The 14831-nt window shown below is 49.5% G+C and overlaps 1 protein-coding gene across 5 annotated transcripts in view; it reads left to right on the top strand.

The window, feature by feature from the left end:
• Tnrc6a (trinucleotide repeat containing adaptor 6A) overlaps positions 1–12055 on the top strand; it is an 87364-nt gene extending 75309 nt beyond the window's left edge. For all 5 annotated transcript variants that reach the window (XM_071605543.1, XM_027948477.3, XM_071605540.1 and 2 more), the window contains 7 exons: positions 3435–3593; positions 4217–4357; positions 6090–6197; positions 7672–7893; positions 8833–8903; positions 9387–9526; positions 10028–12055. In XM_071605543.1, the coding sequence (XP_071461644.1) occupies positions 3435–3593; positions 4217–4357; positions 6090–6197; positions 7672–7893; positions 8833–8903; positions 9387–9526; positions 10028–10403 (1217 nt within the window). In that variant the 3' untranslated portion in view covers positions 10404–12055. The remainder of the gene's footprint in view (positions 1–3434; positions 3594–4216; positions 4358–6089; positions 6198–7671; positions 7894–8832; positions 8904–9386; positions 9527–10027) is intronic.
• Positions 12056–14831: the final 2776 nt, after the last annotated feature.

Genomic DNA, 14831 nt, shown 5'->3' on the forward strand with positions numbered 1-14831 from the left:
GCCTGTCTCTTGCTTTCTCTGCCACAGTCCTTTGCCATTTTGCTTTGCTCTGCTTGGGAATGTTCTTTTTTCTTTTTATGCCCCTTAACCTTCTTTCTTCCTCTAATTGTTGGAGAAATATCTCTGTTAATTCATATTTCTGAAGGACCATAGAATTTTTTCGGCAGCTATCCTGATTAATCTCATTGGCAATTCTGTGTGCCCCTGGGGTAGAAGTGGGAACACAGAATAGGCTGCTTTTCCACCCAGTAGAGTAGTATGAGTAGTTGTAAGAAGGGGGGACCTGGTAGCCTTGGGGAGGCTCACGTCAGAGAACAGCTGATTACAGGCAGCAGTCCTTAACATGCACATGTGCAACACCATCTTCAGTGGGTTCACTTCTTACCCCCACTTTATTGAAGCTCAGGCAGCTAATACATTCACTGTTGATCAGAGAAGAAAGGGTAAGTCCAAGAGACCTCCTCTGTCGGACGTTCTTGGGACCCACATTAGGTTCAGTGATTTGTTAGAAATCACATAATTCAGAAAAGCTTTTGTCCTCACAGTTACAGTTGATTACACAAAAGAGCACAGGTTAAAATCAGCAGAGGAAAAGGGCACCTAGACTAGAATCCAGGAGAAAGCAAGAGCAGGCTTCCTGTCGTCCTCCCCCAAGGAGATGCAAGAGAGCACTTCATTCTCCCGGCAAGGACGTGTGACACATGCCCAAAACACTGCTAATAAGAGATACCACCCCGCCAGCCGTGGTGTCCAGAGTTTCCACCAGGTGTCGTTCATATAGGCCTGCAGGGTCTTGGCTCCTATCTCTAGACCCTCAGAGGCCAGGCAAATACTGCCTGGCCCTGAGCCCCAGGCCTAACACAAGTGTTCACCAGAAGTCATGTTGTCTTGCTGTGTCTGGGAGGACCCAGACCTCAGGTGTACAGAGCTGCTCTTCATTCTGCGGGCTTAGAAGATCCCAGAAGCCAAATAAGGGTGCGTCCAAAAGCACATAGAAATGTGCAGTCTGGGCCTGGTGCTGACCCTTCATGTACATGACAGTGAGAAAGAGCAGATTTATTAAGGGAAGTAGAGGAAAATTGAAGCAAGGACAATTGAGAAGGAAATTCCACATCAAGGAAGGGTTGGACCAGGATGTCTGGGACACTGGATGGGTCTAAGAGATGGACTTCTGGTAGTTTATAAAATCCCCTTTCCTGGGCTGGGGGTAAAGTTCAGTTGGCAGGGCTGGGGCTGTAGCTCAGTGGCAGAGCACTTGCTGCGCATGCGTGAGGCACTGGGTTTGATCCTCAGCACCACATAAAAATAAACAAATAAAATAAAGGCATTCTGTCAAAAAAAATTTTTTAAAAACCAGAGTGCTTGCCTCGCATGCACAAGGCCCTGAGTTCAATCCCCGGCACCAAAAAAGCAAACAAACAAAAAACCTTTTCCCTTCATTTTAATCTTGGATTTGGGGAGAAGTTAAGGAAAGATTTCCAAGAGGTCCATGATTTCTTAAGTCAACATGGGAAAGATAAACAGGAGTTGGCCAGGCCCCAGGCAGGGAGGGGATGAAAGGAACGGAAACCGTGGCAGGTAGGAGAGGCTAGAACTTTTTAAGTACTTTAATTATAATCTATTGAACAGTTTGAGTGTTATCTCCTGTATGATGGGAAACTTGAGTTTTAAGCTAGGAGGTGACATGCTCAGAAGATTCGCCTGGCTGCCGTGTGGAGACCAGTTGGGAAATTTCTCTGGCCTAATCCAGTGCTGAGTCCCATGAAGAGAAGCCTGACCTAGCACAGGCATGGCTCGGGAGCTGCCTGAGCACAGAACTGATAGGACCTGGTCACGTCCAAAGATAACAGGAGCAGCAGAGCCAGTGGAGGCACTTGTGTCCCAGCTTACGCAGCCTCAGGTCTACGTTCCTATGCTTAGTAGCAAAAGCACGATTTTTTTGTGGCATTTCTTCTCTTCTATTGGGTTTTATCTTCAAACTTTGACTGAATTTGGCTTACAGGTAAGTTTCCTAAACTGTAGATTTTTTAAAATTTTTAAAATATTTTTATTTATTTACTATGTGGTACTGAGGATCGAACCCAGGGCACGCGCTAGGCAAGCACTCTGCTACTAAGCCACAACCCCAGCCCCTAGATTGTAGATTTTTTATTTCTCAGGTTGATGATTATCAGAAGTTATTATATAATAGGAGAAATATTCTATTACAAACAGACCTAGATTCTAGGTTGATTTGCCACTATGGAATATCACACTGGAATTTTTCTTAAGGATGAGAATGGAGAGTTCAAACTATGGAGAAGTGAATGGCAAAATAAACATAGACCCTGGTTTTAGACCTAGATCTGCTACTAATTAATTCTGCTATTAATTAGCTGCTGGCAAGTGACTTCACCTTTCTGAACTTCAGGATTCTCATATGCAAAACATGAACCATAGCGGCTCCTGTTGGGGTGTGTTGAGGGTGAGTCTCAAGCCTTGAGCACTCCAGCAGGGTTGGGCCCATGAGTGAGTGTTAGGTCTTAGCGTCATTATTACTGCCTTCGCTGTTACCTCATGAGGTTCCCTGCTCAAAGACAGAAAGTTCTCCAGTAAATTCATTTCCAATGCTGAAACTAAGTCTACCACGTAATTTTTCTGATGTTTTTCCTTTACATTAATTAATAGAATACTTAACTTTCTATGTCCAGCATTCAGCCCAGCTGCTGGCACTGTTCCGGTGAGAAATGATGTGTCTTACCACTTGCAGTAAGATTTTAGTCATTGTAAGTCGAGCTCATGTTAAGATGGGTGCGAAGAATAAATCGTAAAAAACAGTCATTTCTTGGTGAGGCTGAGCTCTGCTGCCATGGGACTTCACGCTCATCGTAGCAGCGTATCTTAGAAGCCGTGAGTCACAGCAGGGCGCGCAGGGTGGCATTGGAACTCCTAATGGCAAAGGCTGTGGCTTTGTTTTCCCTGCTTGTATGTTATCTTGTAGGCATTCCTGACCTCTGTCCTTCATCTTTGTCAGGATTCTTTTACTCCACTCTCTGTACTCCTCACCTCCAAAAACACGAGTCTCTCTGACAAAGGGTTCACTGTACTAGTTCTCATCTAGGCAACAATGCCAGTGTTGAATGATTCTGTGCTCCGTTCTGTCACTTACCGACGGTTGTAGTCCTCAGGCCCTTGAGATGAAACCCGCTGTGGCCATTTTCAGGCGTTCTTCAAGTGAGATGTTGCCATCTCAGTAAGTAGGAGTTAGAAGGGTCCGGCCTCTGTCAGCGGCGCAGAGCTGGCCTTACCTTCGCCTCCCCACAGAGTCTCCAAGACGCAGTTCGGGACCCACGTAGAACTCCAGTCGGAATTTTTCTTACCATATTTGAGAAACTCTAAGAGGTAAATTTTGTAGTATGTTTTGCTCACGTTCACTATTGTTTTTCATTTCTTAGGTGCTATTTCAAGTGGTTTCAGGCTGGAGGAATCCCCATTTGTTCCCTATGACTTTATGAACAGCAGTTCTTCACCAGCCAGTCCTCCAGGTTCAGTAGGAGATGGCTGGCCACGTGCCAAATCGCCCAACGGCTCTAGCAGTGTTAACTGGCCACCAGGTAAAGTGCGGACGGCCCGTTCTGTGAGACAGTGCTCCTGTTGGGGTTTCGTTGCATGTAGGCTTCCTAGTGGTCTAGCCCGGTGCATGTTGGGGCCATCTCTGCCATCTGACTAGGAGCGCGGAGATGATGGAAGAAAAGGGGGACGTAGAGTCAGCGAATCAGTCTGTGTGGTCCCAACCCTCTGCTTCCACTAGTGACTGTGGCATGAGCCTCTGACCAGCATGAAGAGTCCCAGAGGAAGCCTGCAGTCATTGTTCCTCACTGTGTCGGGGACTCTTGCCAGGGTGTTCGGTTATACTAAGAAATTACCAAAAATGAATCCCTTCCCTGCTTGGTCCTGCTTGAGTTGTGGCTTTGCATTTTATCATGAAGCACTTTATTTTACAGCTTAAAAATATATAAACTAGAGAAGTTATGTCAGTCACAAAAAATTTACAAGCTAATCATAGAGAATAACTCATATTACAATAATTATATTATCACACTCATCTTTTAAGGTGTTGGATAAATTGGAAAATATTTGACAATTGTATAGGATTTAGAAGTAAGATTTGGATATTTAGTAATGTATTATAAAGTGATGATTAAGCCTTGAATTAATTTTACATTTCTGCTTTTAGAATTTCGCCCTGGTGAGCCATGGAAAGGTTATCCAAACATTGACCCCGAAACTGACCCTTACGTCACTCCTGGCAGTGTCATAAACAATCTTTCAATTAATACTGTGCGGGAAGTTGACCACCTCAGGGACAGGAACAGTGGTACGTACAGGGCACAAGTCTTGTCTTGTGATGCTCAGAGGCAGGTTTTGAGAAGGCTTTGAGTGGGTGTGAACCTTTGGGCAGCAAAAGCCCCTCTGAGCTCCCAGCCCCGACACCCACGGGGATCGTGAACATGGAACAGGGTTCTCGGGTTTCCCGAGTGACCGCGGCCACTTTTGAGATGATGAGGATTTGTCAGCACTTGCTCTGCAGCAGCAGTGCCAGCAGCTGGAGGTGCATCCTCGTGGGATGTGTGTACTCCACATACTGAAGGGCCGCCCTGGGGAGCAGGCTTGGCGTGAACACAAGTCACTCAGGATCACTGTAACCCAGGCGCAAAATCACCCGGTTACCTAGCACACCTCGGGGCTTCTGCAGGTGACCCACTCATGAGGAAAGGTGAATGGAATTCATTGTTTTGGTTTTGGTTTTTGTACTGGGAATTGAATCCAGGCCTCTTCACCACCGAGCTACACCCCTAGTACCTGCCCCCGCCCCCACCCCCAGGGATTAAACCCAGGGCCTCGCACATGCTCGGCAAGCTTTACTACCAAGCTGCCTCCCCAGACCAAAAAATATTTTGTTTCTATAAAATACAGTCTCCCAGGCAGACATGGTAGCACACACCTGTGATCCCAGCTACTCAGGAGGCTGAGGCAGGAGGATGGAAAGTTCGAGACTATCCTGGACAATTTAGTGAGACCCTGTCTTAAAGAATACAATTGAAAAGGGCTCGAGAGGTAGCTCAGTGGTAGAGTGTTTGACCGGCATGTGCAAGAAAAAAAGTATGTGTGTATGCACACATACATAACACATGCATGCACGTGCACACACACACACACACACACACACACTGTTCCTTCAGTATACAAAGAAAAATACGTTCAATATATAATTTGTTAAGAATAACAAGTGTTTGTGCGTCACAGTGGTCAGAAAAGAATCCTCATCATTCCAGAATGGCTGCATTTAAAAGACCTTCACAGAGGTAAAGTTGGTACTTTCACAAAAAATATCAGGAGGCATGAAACCAAGCAGAAGCCCTCGCTGCGTGTAGCTCACAGAAACGGGCTTCTGTTTGTGTGTGTTTGCAGAGGGTTCCGGAGGTGGGGTGGAGGAGGTCTCCAGCAATGGTTTGGAGGGGGTGATCTGAGTGGTGAACAGCGTGGGTTGGACGTGGGGGCCAGTTAGGGGCTGTCCTGGTGACCATGTGCTTATGAGGTCGAAGCTGAACTTGAGGAAAGGGCTTTTTTTTTTCCTCAAGTGGGAAGAAAGACTGGGTTTTGGAGCCTGCACCTGGGGCCTGCTGGAGAGGGTCACACCCACTGGCTCAGGGAGCGCCAGTGGCCGGTGCTTGGGTGGGCTGGCCGGCCCAGGGGGTCACGCAGCTCAGGGCGGGAGCTGAGGAGCGAGGATGGCCTTCCATTCAGAGCCTGCTGGGAAGCAGAGCGGCTGTTGCCTGGCCGCTGCTCACTGCCAAGAGCATGTCCCCCGTCAGGTGGGGATGGGCAGGGGGAAACGCCTGTTCTGAGCCAAGGTGAAAACAGCCAGCAAGCTCCGGGCATGCTCTCCTGAAGGCGGGCAGGAGGCGCAGTCTGGGGTCTGGCCTGCTCACCAAGCCCCCTGCTCCGTTCCTGGGGCAGGCTGGGGCACCTGGACTTCTCTGGGTGCCTTTACTCATGTTCAAACACTGTCCCTTGCTCTGGCCGCTAATGGAACTCTCCCTCTCTAGGGTCATCCTCATCCTTGAACACCACGCTGCCTTCAACTAGTGCCTGGTCATCCATTCGTGCCTCCAACTACAACGTTCCCCTCAGCAGTACAGCACAAAGCACTTCAGGTGGGCGCACAGCCCGGCGCCCCTCTTGGGAGGAGGGTGTGCTGTGGTCACAGTCTGAGGCCGTTGTGTTAATGCCTTCTCTTTTAACCGGTCTCTTATTTTCGGGAGGTAGGAGACTGTATTTATGATCCTGGGACAGTGTCTTTAGCAGCGTTTGTCCCTGCTTAACCGTACCGTGCACTGCAGTCGCCTCCTGAGACACTGGGCCTTCCCCAAGCAGCACCTGGCTCTCAGCACTCCACAGCAGCTCCTGGGCTGTCTGCAGTGAAGGACCTTTTAATTTCCGGTACTTCACAGACTGGTACTCGTGTAGGAGAGGGTGAACATGGATTTCAGCTTGTCCCAGGGCTGTTGATGTACTTGAGAGTCGGGTAGAGTTGAACTGCTGTCACCGTTCACAGATGCTCAGTCTGCTTCTGCTACAGCCCAGGAAGGAACTGGGCCACTATGGCCACTCTTCCTGCCATACTTTTAGAAGCACAAAAACTACCGAGCTACATCCCCAACCCTTTCTATTTTTTGTTTTGAGACAGGGTCTCGCTAAGTTGCTGAGGCTGGCTTTGAACTTGCAGTCCTGCCTCAGCTTACCGTGTGCCTGGTCCCCACATACCCACTTGGCACTGAGCATGCATCAGGAACTTTTTTTTTTTTCCCCTAAGTAAAAACAGAGTCTTAGATTTGGATCTTGGCTCCCCGTTGGACCCAAAGGCAAACACTCGCCCTCTCAGATCCTCAGAAGGTGTGCCAGGGTCAGAGGTAGCATCTGAAAGCACCTAGCGGCCTGGGCTTGGCATCGAGGCGGGCAGCTGGTGATATCTGCTGGATGACTCCTCGAGTTGGGGCCACTTATGCAGTTTTTTCCCCACAAATTATTGACAAAGTGTGTTTAATGGGCTGCGTGGCTGTCTTGAGGGGCTTGCCTGTGGTTATTATTAAGGTAAGGAGTTCACAGTTGCCACTTTAGAGCAGTTCAGAGCGTTTCATGTGTTAATTTCATTTAGCACAGTTTTACACAGTGGAATCTCCTAGGTCCTATACTGTTAACAACAGATGACAGTGTGAGTGTCTGAGAGGAGGGACGGTTTCCTTTGGGCTTTTTGTTTTTCTTTAGCAGCTTAGTTTCATTTGGACTTTGCATTTTGTTTTGTTTTGTTCTTCTCTGGCACTGGGAATTGAACCCTGGGAGATGCTCTACCACTGAGCTGTATATTCCCAGTTCTTTTTTGTTTTACTTTGAGACAGGGTCTCACCAAGTTGCTGAGGTTGTCCTTAAACCTGGGATCCTTCTGCCTCAGCTGCCCGAGTCGCTGGGCTCACGGCACGGTACCACCATACCTGGCTGATTTGGGGTTTTAGATGTCTGTGTGCGTTTGTTTGATTTGCCTTTTGTGGGACAATAGATGTTATTTAAATATTCTTATTTCTCCAACATTATTCCACCCTCTCTGCTCTCCCCCACCCCCTTTGAAAGCAGCCAGAAATAGTGATTCCAAATTGACATGGTCTCCTGGTTCAGTCACAAACACCTCTCTGGCTCATGAGCTGTGGAAGGTCCCTTTGCCACCTAAGAACATCACTGCTCCGTCCCGCCCGCCTCCGGGACTGACTGGTCAGAAGCCGCCCTTGTCTACGTGGGATAACTCTCCCCTTCGTGTAGGTGGAGGATGGGGAAATTCTGACGCCAGATATACCCCAGGTAGGAGGAAGTGCGTGAGGTGGGGTCGGGGGTTTCTTTGCTGAACACTCACCAGTTCAGCCGCCCAGCTTTACCGGGACCTAAACCTCTCTGACGCCCGTCTCTGGGGGCCTTGATCCAGTGTCCTTAACGTTCTGCCTGAGACCCCGAGCAGTCAGTCTCATCTCTGAGCTGAACATGACTAATAACACTTCATAATGTTTCCTGATCTGATCTGATTTGTAATTTCTGATCCTTAGGTGAACGGCTGCAATAAAACTTTCGGTTTTTGGGGGGAAAGTGTTGATTATGTTTAAAAAAAAAACACACACTTGAGGTCATTCTGCGTTACCAAATGCAAATTAACACAATGAGGGGAAATGAAAAAATGACCCCAGAGCCCACCCTGCAGGGTTCGTGGACTTGAGTAGAGTCAGGAAGCTTTGAAGGGAAGCCGAGAGAGCAGGGGACAGCCTCCGTGGAGGCCGAGAGGCCTGAGAGCTGCGCTCCCTGTTGGGTTGTAGAGACTCGGCAGGGCCCTCTGCGGGGTCAGGGCAGGGCTGTGTCCCGAGGCTCGAGCTCATCCCGGGACATCTTCCTGAGCCAGAGGAGGTGGGTGGGGGTCTCGACCCTCGTGGGGAGCTCCTCTGTGGGGAGCCTGGTTGCCAAGGGCCCGGCGGGAAGGCCAGCTGGGACTCCTGCAATGACCCACCCCCTTCACGCCCTGGGTGGGTCCCACTTGCAAAGCCACCAGACCAGACCTCCCAGAGGTCAGAGCCGCCAGCACCGGGAGCAGCGCCTGGCCTGGGCGGAAGAGCTCCTGTTTGGCCGAGGAGGAAGCAGTCGGCAGAGGCGGCGGCTGGGTGTTCGGGTCATCTGTTGAGTGACTCCTTTGGGCTGTTTGAGGCCATGGTCTTGGAAAACTGACTTGTCCCTTTTTCCGCCCCTGCCCCCCACTAGGTTCCAGCTGGGGTGAGAGCAGCTCAGGGAGAATAACAAATTGGCTTGTTCTGAAAAACCTTACACCTCAGGTAAGGCTTGGTGGAGGGCCGGCAGGGCGCGAGCAGGGCCTGCGAGGCAGTGAGGGCCTAGCGGAGGAGAGCCAGGCAGTCTCCAGCTCCTCTGGTGGCAGGCCGTCGCGGTCCCCTGGTTTCACAGGTCTTGGGTTCAGGGAAGCCAACCAAAGACAGGGATTCCTCGGCGTCCCCTGGACTGGTTCAGTGGGGCTCACGTGAGTGTGTCCACGTGAATCAGTGCAGGCGATCCTTGTCCTGCTCGTGGAGAAACGCTGTTCTGCCCTTTTAGTTTCCTTGGCCCCTGGTCCACCCTGCCCAGAAGCAGCGCCCTGATGAGCCCTTCCTTGAGGTGGTTGAGAGGAGAGGAGCCTCAGCAGGGACCATGACCACCTGAGGAGCTGGGGGCGCCTCCAGGAGCTAGAGGTCACAGAGTGCAGGTCTGGGACGTCTTCCCCGCTGGCCCCACAACCCTCTCATTGCCCTTCCCACTGCTTCCAGATCGATGGCTCAACTCTGCGTACCCTGTGCATGCAGCATGGCCCGCTGATCACATTCCACCTGAACCTCCCACACGGAAACGCTTTGGTCCGCTACAGTTCAAAAGAAGAGGTAGTGAAGGCACAAAAGTCTCTGCACATGTAAGTGCCCCAGGCTCCTGCTGGGGAGGGCTGGGAGTTGGCGGAAGCACAACCTGGTCCTGGGTGCCGCTCCTGAGGGGCTTCTCCCCAGAATTGCCTCCCGGTTCTCTGGGATCCAAGGTCGGGATTCCTGAGGAGGAGAATCCGACATGGTCAAAATGGCCCTGGAGCCAGGCACCTGCAGTGCAGCTACTCAGGAGGCCAAGGCAGGAGGCTCAGTGGAGGCCAGGAGTTTGAGAACAGCCCCAGACAACATAGTGAGACACCCTGTCTCCAAAAAAAAACAACTGGAAAGTCCCTTGTGCTGCCCACGAGAGACAGACAGGCCAGGTGTCGCCCCACAGCCTGTGCCCGGCCGTCCTCCAGGGCCCGCGCTCCTTGAAGGCAGGGCACACCAGCGTGTGGTGTGTGCCCCCCCCCCCCACCCCCCCCCCACCCCCGTGTCTGTGACAAGGAAGTTCCCCCACGGGAGGCCCTCACGCTCTCTGCCTTCTGCTCTAGGTGCGTCCTGGGGAACACGACTATTCTTGCTGAGTTTGCCAGTGAAGAGGAGATCAGTCGTTTCTTTGCACAAAGTCAGTCTCTGACCCCTTCTCCTGGCTGGCAGTCCCTCGGGTCCAGCCAGAGCCGGCTGGGCTCCCTCGACTGTTCCCACTCCTTCTCCAGCCGGACCGATCTCAATCACTGGAATGGTGCTGGGCTGTCGGGAACTAACTGTGGAGACCTTCACGGCACTTCCCTCTGGGGGACCCCACATTATTCCACAAGCCTGTGGGGTCCCCCAAGCAGCAGCGACCCCCGGGGAATTAGCAGCCCATCCCCCATTAACGCTTTCCTTTCTGTTGACCACCTGGGTGGGGGTGGGGAGTCCATGTAAGGGTGTAGTTGTAGACTCACAAACTGTGACCTCAAGATGCGAGAGATGGAGCACTAAGTTGGGCTCGCCGCCTGCAGCCAGGGGCCACCTGTGGGAACAGCTGTTCTCTGCACATTTTCCACTTTGTTTTCCCCAAAACATATCAGTTTGAATACTTGAATCATGCAGGCCAATATTATAATGTGAAAAGGTATCTATCTATTTACACTCCCAAGTAGCGCCATACATGCTAGACCATATAGAATGAGCTCACTTGTGTATATTCATCATGTTTAGCCTTGGATTCATTCTTCCTTTCTTCTTTCTGTTTTTTCTCCTCCCTCCCCACCCCCCCCCCCTTTCCTTTTTTTGCAAAACCATGTTTTGGGCTGATAATGTATGAGCTTTTACCTTTGCACTGAATGATGTTCTCTCCGTCTAATCGGCAATATGGGGGGGCAGCTGTTCCAGTGTAAATGTTTACTCAAGGATGTTCTTAAAGGTGTGCGCTCTCTACTATGCCTTGATGTTGCCTACCTTGTTGTGGTATCGTGGAGTTTAAAAGATCAAGTTATGATACTGACTTAGGATTATTAATGAAAGTATTGCACCAGTTTTTTCATGTTGTAAAACTAAAGAATTTCGCTCTGCAGTTTGAAAAACTGTGGCCACAGCTGTGACTTGCAGCCCACCTGCCACCCAGGACGGGCCCTGCACTTTGAATAGGCTTTCCATTTTGTTTTGAAGGTTCTCACGCTGAGCCTTCTTGTTTACAGATTTTTTTGTTTGTTTTTTGAGAAAAAAAAAATGTTTACTCTTCCATCATTTAAAAAAAAAATTAAAAAACAAAAAAAAAAAATGGAGGATGATTTAAAAGATGCTTTCTATCTCTGGGAAAAAAGGAGCAGCATTTGGCCATGTTCTTTCGTTTTTCTATTCCTGTCCTAAATCAAAGAGCATGGTTCTCAGGAAAACCAGTTCCCCAGTTTAAAAAAAAAAAAAAAAAATCCTTGTAGTTTCTTATAGGAAAAAAAGAGACCCCCCCCCCCAACTTTTAGCACTGATACTACGTATTGCTCTGTTAAAGAATTTTCTCTGCCAAAAAAAGAAAAAAAAGAAAAAAATGCTTAAAGCTGGAGTTGGACATTCTGCTTTCAGATGCTGTCTTTTTCTTAGTGATGATGGTTTGCTAATAATCAATAGGTAATGATTTTTGTAATCCCATCAAGTGGCTCTCTGTTTCTGCTCTCTTGTGACTGTGTTAATGTTTAACTGTTGTACCTTAAAGCCGAAATCAGTAACTATGCATACTGTAACCAAGGTATTGGGCCTACAGAGTTGTTTGTTGTATAAAGAAAATTTTAAATGTTGTTGCAAACTAACGAGTTACATCATTTTTAAATTTCTTCCCCCCCCCTTTTTTCGCCCACAAATGGTATTATAATGCTTGCTTAGTCAAAGAAGAGAGACTAAACAAGGGTAAAAATTTTAACAGTACAGAATTTGCCATCATTTCATTGCCTTGATTCTAACTGTTTGTGTCCTAAGATGCAAAAGAAGTCAGTGGCTTTTAACTGTTTACAAATAGAATGTGATTGTAAATGTACAGTTCGGTTGTGTTGAATTATGAACTTTCTTCAGATATAATAAACCATGACTTTTTGGCTGCTCAACATTAATTGTCTTTTTTGTGGATTTATTTGTAGGCTCTTTTTTATAATGAAATTTGCAGAGTTGCTGTGTGTGAGGGTTCTCACAGAGCAACTGATTAAAAATCTAAGCAAATATTTGAACATTTTATCTGAACTTATCCACAATTTCACCCTGAAATAATGTGAGAACAATGGGAAACTGTAGCTCGCTCCTTCCTACCCTCTTTGAGCATCTTTGGGATCTTGTTGCTCAAAACCTCCTCTGTGACTTCATCTCCCCACCATTTGTGCCCATCTCAAGCCTCAGCAAGAGACCGTTTGGAACATGAAGCTTAATGACTTGACGTGTACTAGTGTTAAACTTCCATACCTCTGTCACACAGTGAGGAACGCCGCAGCCTGGACTGGCCTTCTCTCCCCCTCCCGGCCCGCGCTCCGCCGCAGGAGCCCAGGGCAAAACCTGTGTCTGTATCTCAGTGTGTGGTTCAAATCAGCTCCGCTTGCCAGGGGTGAGCTAATGTTGGACACGTAACCTAAGCAAATGTCGTTCAGTGCTTTCCGTGTGTGTTGACTTCCATACTGGTTTTTCCAAAAACCAAAGGTAGCTTTGAAAAACCACGTCTGGAGATGTTTGGAACTAACGTTAAGCTGATGACCTTTGGGGCTTTGAGTAGTATATAATTGACTTCATAACTGCGTTCATTGTATTGTTAAAGTGTTTGGGAGATTTTTGCGCTTGTTATGTGGAAATAAAGTGTTTGATTTTAAAAAAAAACAAAAACCCTTTCAAGTGGTCCTGATTCTTTCTTCGTCCTTAAATAACAGCGGCTCTTTTCCCCAAGCCACCGATACCTCGGGGTCTTCCTGACTTCGTCCCACTGCCTGCACCTGGATCTGGGCCATCAGCTCCTCCAGACCCGCCTCTGGACCTCAAGGCCCTCGCAGCCTGCAAGAGTCTAAACCTTGTCCACGCAGCTCTGCTGCCCTGAGCTCTGGACATCCCAGGTTGCTCTGCTTGGCCCCGCTGGCCCCGCCCTGGTCCCCCAGGGGACCCACCCAGACCCACCCCACCCGAGACAAGAGGGCTCTCCTGTGCACGGGCCCCTCTCCCAGGGCTTGCCACAGATCACCCCTGATCACAGGCCCCAGGTCCTAGCCTGGGCCCCTAGGTGAGGCGCAAGCTTTCCCTGGCCCTCCCTCACCCAGCTGTCCCTGCTGCAGCTCTGCAAGTGGATGAGCCGAGAAAGATGTGGAGGTCACCGTCAGGTGCAGTGGCAGAAAGGTGGGGGTTGCAATGAAGGGGGGAGGTGACCAACGAAGGCTGTGGTGAGCGAGTGAGCATAACCTTCAGCTGCCGACACTGCACACCTTGGGGCCGGGCTTCAGGGCTGCTCCTGCTGATCCTTAGACTTTGGACGTGAGAGGTGGCATTTCTGAACAGGAGCCAGAATTGGAACCCAAGTGAACCTTGAGAACCCCCTGCAGAGACCAGGTCTTGGGTCCTGCAGGAGGAGCTCTGGAAGGGAGCTCTGGAAAGGCCTTGGCGACCTCCGGCGGGAGGAGAGCAGTCGCGGTGTGTGAGGGAGGGGTTCTCTGCAGGACAGGTGCTTTGGCTGTCTGCTCACGTTGCTTTGAGAGCACACCAGCCTGGCCACGTTTCCCAAACGGTTCACCAACATCACCCCAAAGTTTGAGTAGAGAAAGGAGGAAGTGGATCCCCTCAGGATCTAGAAGTAGAGTTTTCAACTCTAATATTAGGTTGACTTTACCTAAAAATACCGGATTTTTTTTTTTTTTCTTTTGGATCAGGGATTGAACCCAGGGCACTTAACCACTGAGCAACATCCCTGGCTCTTTTTATTTTTTATTTCAAGACAGGATCTCAACTAAGTTGCTTAGAGTCTCGCTAAGTTGCTGAGGCTGGCCTCAAACTTGTGATCCTCCTGCCTCAGTCTCCTGAGTCTGGGATTACAGACGTGCGCTGCCACCACTGCACCCGGGTCTAAAAGTTCTGCTTTTAAGTCGACAGTTAAACTGATGCCTCAGAAAGGTGGGCCACACCCACAGCAGGGTACAGTCGGGACCCTGCACGGCTGAAAAGCTTCATGGGGACTGCTGACAAGCGAGGGGTGGCAGGGAGTGAGTTACTGAGCTCTGGCCAAGGAGCCAGAAACCTCCCTGCTGGCTGAACCAGCCTTGTGGACCCTGCCCAAGTCCCCAGAGAGCAGGACGCCCCTGTCCCACATAATGATGGTGGCCCTCTAGGTAGAGAAGCGTGCCACCTACTGATGGGGCAAGGCCTATCTCCTGGCAGAGGGGAGCTGTAAACAGTGACCCCAGGACTGGAGCAGTCTGCAGACCTGCATCCGGTTCTCGGACCTTGTTACCATGTGACCTTATCCCAGACCAACTGTGCTTCAATTGACTTTATCGTCTTTAAATTCAACTTCTTAGATCAATGTATTTTCCAAGGAAAGTTGATGTCATTAATCTTTACAGAAAATCAAGATCACTTTCCACAAATAAGAAAGAAACTCATGGAACATACACACATTGCTTTCTGGATCGAGACCTAACTGTCAACGATAAAAAGGGGAGAAGAGAGCCAGGCACGGTGGCACACGCCTGTCATCTCAGAGGCTCAGGAGGCTGAGGCAGGAGGATCTCGAGTTCAAAGCCAGCTTCAGCGAAAGCAAGGCGCTAAGCCACTCAGTGAGACCCTGACTCTAAATAAAATCCAAAATAGGGCTGGTGGGGGTGGGGCTGGGGCTGGGGCTCAGTGGCAGAGCGCTTGCCT

The sequence above is a fragment of the Marmota flaviventris genome, chromosome 19, assembly GCF_047511675.1.
Source record: "Marmota flaviventris isolate mMarFla1 chromosome 19, mMarFla1.hap1, whole genome shotgun sequence".
In the NCBI taxonomy this organism is placed as follows: Eukaryota; Metazoa; Chordata; class Mammalia; order Rodentia; family Sciuridae; genus Marmota; species Marmota flaviventris.